The following is an 8,253-nucleotide window of genomic DNA, read 5'->3' on the forward strand; positions in this document are numbered from 1 at the left end:
GGGAAAGAAATTATAGAAATTATACTTTTATTTAGCAAGGATGCTTAAAATTTATCAAAAGTGATGATAAAGGCATTTATAATGTTACAAAAGATTTCTATTTCAGATAAATAGTGTTCATATCGATATCGGAATTATATCGTATCGACCGAAATTAAGAAATATATCGTGATATCAATTTTGGCCATATCGTCCAGCCCTACGCTGATGTCACATGGACTATTTTAAAGATGTCCTTTCTACCTTTCTTGGCCTTGAATGTGGAAATTCCATTGTTGTCTATGTAGGGCCAGAAAGCTCTTGGATTTCATCAAAAATATCTTAATTTGTCTTCCGAAGATGAACGAAGGTCTTGCGGTGAGGAATTAATGACAGAATTTTCATTTTTGGGTGAACTAACCCTTTAAGATCAGCCTGGACTTTAGTTCGCATTTCTTACATTGAGATCCTTTAGAGGGAAACGGTGCTTATAAACAGTTTTCATCCCCCTTGGACTCTTGCGTGGTATGCTGTTACAGCATTGATTCACAGTGGATTAAAAAAAAAATTTTGCTGTAGAGGAATACTCCTTAATTAGACCTCTATAAAAATAATTATCTATATTAAAAAATTGTCAAGTGATTTCAGTTGTTTGTAGTATAAATGCACCTCTGCAACTGTTTGGTGAGTCAATATTGTGCCAGCACTTGGACCGTGAAGAAAAAGGAGCACTCTCAGCAACTCTGTGAAAGAGGAATGGAAAAACATGAGGCTAGGATGGTTTCAAGCACATTTCCAAGTCAGTGAATATCTATCGAAGTGTGGTTAAATCAATTTAGAAATTATTAAGAAATGGAAAGGAGCGTGGCACAGCTGTAAATCTACCTACGGCAGGCTGTCCTCAACACGGTGACTTGCATGAAGGTTACAGGTTTCAGTGGCTGGGACTGGAGAGACAGTGCATGCAACTGCTTCCACAGTACTTCATCAGTCACAGCTTTAGAGTGGCACTGGAGGAGGAGAAAGTCACTGTTAAAATGTCACATGACATCTACAGTTTGCCAGAAGGAATCTGAAAAACAAGCATGAAGAATGTTCCATTTTATTTATTTTTTCCTTTTCTTTAGCACAGTGTGTCTTGAATTCTTAAATTTCCATTAAAAAGACTTGGAAGGTGTTTGGTTTAATTCCCTCAACCACCATGCATGACAGCTTCTCTTTTTCTCACAAACAACATAATTCTAAAAAGATCTTAATTGGTTTTGATGTGAATGTTGTTTGTGAGGTTCACATATTTTTATTTTGACAGGCATGCAAAACTATAAACTACAAGACAGTAATGGTTCAGAAATCACTTAATGGATTTTGGCTGTTCTAATGAACAGTCAGAAATTACCTCAGATGTCTGAATCATTAAAAAAACACATCCATTACACATCTGTATGGTCTGTGTTTTTAATAAGTTTCTTAATAAGTGTTCACTCTGAATGTTATTTACAGTTCAGTTATATAGTTTTAGAGCAGATTATAGCAGCAAGGAGACTTTGCAGAACAACAAAAGCAAATAAAATGTTAGTATTATTATGTTACATAAGAGTTTTGAAAACTCTTAGAAACCCTGCTGTTTTCATCTTCTTCCTGATAATTCCAGTTTTTATGAGCTCTCGGGAAAGATTCCCAGTCCTGCCTTCTGATTCAAGACAAAATGTGTCAGAATAACAAGAAAATGTGTTAATTTGTTTGTGTAATTAACTCATCAAATTTCAGTCATATTCGGCACTTTCAGTAGAGATACAAATAAGGTCACTGAGGATAGCTTACTGTTTTTAGAAACATGTACTGACTTGTGCTTAACAAAAAAATACCTGTTTTGATTTCACCTATTTATTGTGAAAAATATATGGCTTTTGCAAGGCATTCTACTCAAAATGGATTGATTTGAGTCCGATTGCAGAGTGCATTTGTTTTTTTGTCCCTGTGTGTCAGGGAGTTGGGCAGTTACTATCAGTCAAGAAGGCTGAATTGTACTTGCTCACAGTAGACAGATGTTCCCTTCTTGTCTCTTGTCGCTTACACTCAGGGGATTGAGATTTTAATGCATGTGGCAGTCCGCCCCTTAGATTTAACCTGAAAATATCAGATGCCCAAGCACCATGAGAACTGTTGGCACAAACCAGGGCTTAGGCCATCTGCCATCAGCACACCTGCTGAAATGGTCAACCTGAGGATCATTTTAATGGAGCTCATTGTGGTGGCCCGCTGTGAGACATGCACAGATATGCTCTTCTGATCAACTAATTTTCCAGTTGCTAAAGAACCACCTCCAGAACTTTCAAAGCCATCTGTATTATTATGTGTTATACGTCCATCATTTTAGTTTTGGCATGACCCTCATCATTTTAATGATTGGTTGTTTGCAGGTAGGAGACGGGCACCCGATGCGTCTTTGGCGAGTTTCGGTGGAGATAGAGGCCCCGCCGGCTGTGGTGCTGCAGCGTGTTCTGCGAGAGCGCCACCTGTGGGATGAAGACCTTCTGCACAGTCGAGTCATTGAGACTTTGGAAAACAACACAGAGGTTTTCCATTACATCACAGACAGCATGGCTCCACATCCTCGTAGAAACTTCATAGTGCTCAGGTACACAGCTGCAGGAAACTTTTTTTTGTGTAATCTGTTTAGTTCTTTATTGTGTTACATCAATAACTAACAAACTTCTAACAGAAATCTTGGATGTACATGTTTGCTTATACGACCCCTAATAGGATCACATAAGAATCTTCTTGAATAAGATTAAGATCACGATTTCTATGCAGGTTGTTTTGGGATCTCATTAGGATTGTCGGTTCCAAATTATGATAGAAAATCCATTAGAAAGGATATATTCCTGAGTACTTGTTATAAAGAAACCACAGTTCATTTAGTGATTTCAGAACTATATGTTAGGGATAGTTCACCCCAAAATAAAAATTATGTCATTAATTACTCATCCTTATGTTGTTCCAAACACATAAGACCTTCGTTCATCTTCGGAACACAAATTAAGCTATTTTTGATGAATTCCAAGAGCTTTCTGACCCTGCATAGACAGCAATGGAACTACCATGTTCAAGGCCCAGAAAAGTAGTAAGGACATCATGAAAATAGTCCATGTGGTACAGTGGTTCAACCGTAATTTTATGAATCTACGAGAATGCTTTTTGTGCGCATAGAAAACAAAAATAATGACTTTATTCAACAATTGTTCTCATCCGTGTCAGTCTCTCAACCTCAACGCATTCGTGTGGTGTTGCTGACGCAGGAGTCTGTGTTCTGACGCATGCGTCAAGGTACTGTCGTGAACGCACGTTGAAGACTGACATGGAAAGGGAGTTCTGGGCTGTATCTCAGGGGGGCACAGATTTGTGCTGTGCCACTGTTTGAGAGCGACACCTGGCATGCAAGAGAGCAGTTGAATCAGCAGTTTCAGTTTCAATATCTCTCCAGCAAGGAAAGAAGAGAGCACCGGCAGTTATGAGAGCTGTTGGTATCTAGAATCCCAGTACTGTGAAAAGCAGTACATAAGTGCCAAACTGCCCAGTAGCCCCTCACTGCAGAACACAAGATCCAGGGGGCGTGGTTGGATCCACATCTAGGGGGTGGAGATGGGTGGGTTTAGGGATCAGGGGGTGGAGAAGGGTAGGTTTAGGTATATTTAAGATGGGAGGAGTTGAATCTGGATCCAACCACGCCCCCTGGATCTTGTGTTCGGCAGTGATGACCATCTCAAACTGCCTGAAAAAACACCAGGACATGCAGTGTTTGTTTTGTTGACTGGTTGTTGTCGGATACACCATTTGTTTGTGGAAACACATGGCCAGTTTGCAATAGGCTTCGGTTCATCAGCCCAAGAATTGGGTCTGGCTCCAGAATGTGAATTATTCTGGTGGAAAAGGTACTAGTGGGCCCTGGCCTCCTGGTTGTGAATCTAAGGGTGCTTTCACACCTGGCCCATTGTTTCGGAACCTGGCGCGTTTCCCCCCTTAGCTCGGTTCGTTTGGGTCTATGTGGAGCAGAACTCTGGAGCTGTTTGGTTGTGGTGAGAAAGCAATCTGATCCAACGGACCAACGAACCAGGTTATATCACAATGTATAATGGGTAATTAATTGCGTAAGTTAAAGCAGTAGACGATGTCTGTGGGTGAGCACGTCTTCGCCATTCAAAATCAAAGCGCGCCTTTTCATTTTATAATGCCGTCTTATTGCTCTTCATAATAGGTGCATTTTAACAATGTTTTCCCGACGAACCCTGGACTCCTGCTCAAAATGATAAATTAATAAATTAATATAACGACGTCTACAAAAACCCAACAATAAGCCCTCGAAACTGTTGTCGTTCCATCCTGACGGATGACGGCTATGAGCGGAATTCCTGAAAATAAATCGTGGAACTTTGACCAATGAGAGGACAGTTTACTCGCACGTGACTTGTATTAACGATTTTGGTCCGTTTAGTTACTTTGCCGTGTGAAAGCGAACCGCACCAAGAATAAAAAGCAACATTGTAATCATTTTAATCCCTGTTTCGGAACAAAGCAATCGATCTACAGGTGTGAAAGCACCCTAAATGTAGCATTTTGTGTTGCAGACACTGGTGTGATCTACCAAAAGGGGTGTGTGTTCTAGTGTCGTCCTCTGTGGACCATGATAATGTCCAGCTGGAGGCAGGATTACGGGCCGTGCTTTTGACATCACGCATCTTTATTGAGCCATGTGGAATGGGGCGGTCCCGGCTCACACATTACTGCAGAGCTGATCTACGGTAAGACACGATGGTTTGCTACATCACTCAGGCACAGTACGGCATGCTTTTTTTGAGTCTCTACAATATACTGAACAAAAATAGCAGGCTTGTTTACAATAATGTCATTAATTTGAACCTTATGTATTTCTCTCCCACAGGGGGCGCTCTCCTGATTGGTATAACAAAGTGTTCGGTCATCTGTGTGCAATGGAAGTGGCAAGAATACGCAGTTCTTTCCCTGTTCTGTCGGCACGAGGACCTGAGACCAAACTCTGAACCCACTTTGGACTATTTTGTATGATTTAAGAATGAAAATTATGAGAGCACATGTGCAAAACCAAGATGGCCTCGCAAGTCAGAAGGTGGAAGAGTAAGAATAGTAGAGAATGTTTTTTTTTTAACTAGTTTATTAATCAGTTCGGGAATGAATGAAAAAGAAGACAGTACTGTGTAGAATAGTAGTTGGACTATGCAAAAAACAAACCCGTTGTGGTTTTAAAAGCCGTGGGCGATTAATGTGAAAAAGCTCAAGCTCACAATCATACTGTTGAAATTGCGTCTAATCTTGTATGTGTGTTTCGTTTGTGTGAGTGTTTATATCTGTTTGTGTTAAGCAATGTGCTTTAAATTCTTTGTCTAATAATCCGGTGTGGTCTGTCAGACAGCTCATTCATTCTCAGGGTAAATGTAAACAAGTTTTGCTTTTTTAATTGCACAGGAATTTTGCCATGTGGCACTGATAATGACCAGCTGTCAAAGAAAAAACAGCCAATCACCAAACATGTATAACATTATAAGACACGGGGTCTGTTGTTATAAGCTCCCTGTGTACTTTGCATTCTGTACATCATCAGTCCAACAGACTCATAGAAACTGTTGTGCTGTTGAGCAAATATGGCACCCTCTCCACTGATACAGTGTAGTTATATTTGTGACCTCAATCCCTTTCTTCCTTTTCTCCTACCCCCTTTTTATTTATTTGCATCAGCCATTTGCATGTTGCAAATTTCAATTGTGAAGTTTTAATAACTTAGTCGGCATGGAATCCATGGGAATAATATTCAAAAGACTTTAATGCAGCTTTAATTTTTTACTTTTACATTTCTAACTTCTCTAGAGCTAAAGATATTTTTTGTGATATAATTAGATAATTCGTTTTATTACTGTTCTTAATTGTGCCTTTGAGCAACTAAAGAGAAAATTGTGTTTGTCTTTCATCTTATATTTGTCTTTAAATCTGTGCTGTTTCACCAGGGCATTATGTAATATTAGTATTTTATTTATTTAAAAGTATAACTGCATGTATGTTGTTTTAAGCATTCTGCCTCAAAGTGAAATGGTTCAAGTGCCACAATGTGGTTATGTGTGCTTTTTGTGATGTACAGAAATCCATTTACATATATTGTTTATTTTATTGTTTCAAGTCTTTAAAAAAAAAAAAGATAATTCAGTGTTAAACACAGGTGTCATTTTCTAATAATGTTGATTTGATTCATTTTCAGTCATACTCTTTTGTGTATCGTGCCAATTTAGCCTCCGGTGCAATTAGAATAAAGGAGCTTTTCCAAAAAAGTTTTGGTGTTTCTGTTTGCCTTTTATACAATCCAAGGTGTTAAGCCTGAAAACAGAATTTAATTCCGCTAACAGGTGTCTTACAGTGTACAGCAATCCATTTAGACCACAATGGTGTCCTGCTGGCACAAGGTGTTGTAGGACACCTAAGGACACAGGTTTAGTTGGCAAACATGTCGGTAAATGTATTTTAGGGAAAGTGATGGAGAACTCCCATTTATACAAGCTGCTTTTCTACAGTATTCATTCCAAATGTGTTTGATTGATACAGAGTAATTACTGCATCTGAGTCACAGTCTGGGCTGACAGTCTGCCCTGTCGCAGTGAAAACTCCTTGTGAGCTGTAATTTCTCTGGGGAGATAAAGTGCTCCTTATTTTTTGCCTCATTAATTATTAAAGTGTCTAAAATTGGCCAATTATGCTGTGAAGACGGCCCAACAGGCGACGGTTCCCAAGCACCTTTTAATGTTACATGAGAGTGAAATGTTTTTGGAATGGCCAGAAATACAATACACAGTGGGTTGAGTTTTTAAAGGAAATTTAGTTTGTTCACAGAGACATTTCAAGTTCTGTCAACTGCAGAAAGGTGTTTTTTTTGTTTTGTTTTTTTGTATGTCATTAGCAGACCATTTTATCATTACAGGTGCTGTTAGTGATTTTTTTTTTACATTTTAAAACTATATTTCCTGAAAGTTAGCACTGAAATAACTGTGACACCTCTCGTTTCTGTAAATATAGAAAATTAAAACGCCCGTCTGTTGCTTTTGGATTCTTTGTTTAGCCAATCAGAATGTTTTGTTTCGTTCTCTGCCTGTTAACTCTTGGCACATTTGCAGCATGTAGCCCATGTGGGCCATCGGAAGCTTGGTGAACTTAGAGCATTTTTCTATGATTCGCGATTTGAACTGTCAAGAACGCCATGCACAGTTAAAAGTCCTAAAATAATAGGATGACAAATAAAGAGATGAAAAGCGACAGTTCCAACAAAAAGAAGAATGTTTCATTGCTAGATGGAGTTAGGAGTTTCAACCCGCTTGATAAATGATAGCAAGTTACGCCAAAGCGGCAAGGTTTTAGAAAGAGTAGAGCGTGTCTACACTCATTGGAAGTTGTAAAAAGGCTGACATCACTTATAACTACCACCTCTAACCAGACTAACCAAACTAAACAAACGTTGTTTGTGCTCATTGATATTCACTTGCACGTGCTTATGTAAATGTTGAATTAATATATACATACATACTGTAAGCGCATTATACGTCATTACCTCCAAAACCAACACAGGTAGTACAGGCATTCACGTGTAGAATGCACTTAGAATTTGTTCAACAAATCTGCGATTTCAGCCTCCTTGAATGGGTTTAAGTGGGACTAATGCTGCGTTCCAGGCAGGTTTTTGAGCCCGTAAGTCATGACTTCAAACCACGACTCACGACTTTGTAGCGTTCCAGGCAAGTCATGCCAAACTGCCTGAGCGCAAGGAATTGTGGTAGCTAGATGTAAACAAACTTCTAGAATAAACATTATTTTGTTATACAAGTATGTCATTTGCACTACCCCCTATATAGGCTCTGTGCACAGCTGCAGTCTTGACAGAAAGGGGCTGCCATTGTTGTTTCGCGGGCTATGTGACGTCAGAGCGCGGAACTGGGAGTACATCGATCTAGTACGAGTTCACGGGTGGGAAGTCACGGGTTTGACTGCCGTTCCAGTGCACTTTCACGGGTAGAAGGTTGGAAAAACACGGGTTACGGGTTGCCTGGAACGCGGCATAAGGTAAGACGCCAGTCCAGTCTGTGTTGAAACGCTACTGTCAATCAAACTATCGTGGGAGGGGCATCTAAGATCGGCTCGATTTGAGAAAGGGATAAAGATTTTAGTAGATTAACAAAAAACCACTGGGTGGATTTTTATCATTTT

General features: G+C 39.5%; 1 protein-coding gene across 3 annotated transcripts in view; it reads left to right on the forward strand.

Moving 5' to 3' along the window:
* Window positions 1–6,313, forward strand: part of LOC107746344 (stAR-related lipid transfer protein 13-like) — a 58,313-nt gene extending 52,000 nt beyond the window's left edge. For all 3 annotated transcript variants that reach the window (XM_016560498.1, XM_016560499.1, XM_016560500.1), the window contains exons 12-14: window positions 2,400–2,617; window positions 4,605–4,778; window positions 4,919–6,313. In XM_016560498.1, the coding sequence (XP_016415984.1) occupies window positions 2,400–2,617; window positions 4,605–4,778; window positions 4,919–5,036 (510 nt within the window). In that variant the 3' untranslated portion in view covers window positions 5,037–6,313. The remainder of the gene's footprint in view (window positions 1–2,399; window positions 2,618–4,604; window positions 4,779–4,918) is intronic.
* The last annotated feature ends 1,940 nt before the right edge of the window (window positions 6,314–8,253 follow it).

The sequence above is a fragment of the Sinocyclocheilus rhinocerous genome, unplaced genomic scaffold (genome assembly GCF_001515625.1).
Source record: "Sinocyclocheilus rhinocerous isolate Xijiao unplaced genomic scaffold, SAMN03320098_v1.1 scaffold77, whole genome shotgun sequence".
Taxonomy (NCBI): Eukaryota; Metazoa; Chordata; class Actinopteri; order Cypriniformes; family Cyprinidae; genus Sinocyclocheilus; species Sinocyclocheilus rhinocerous.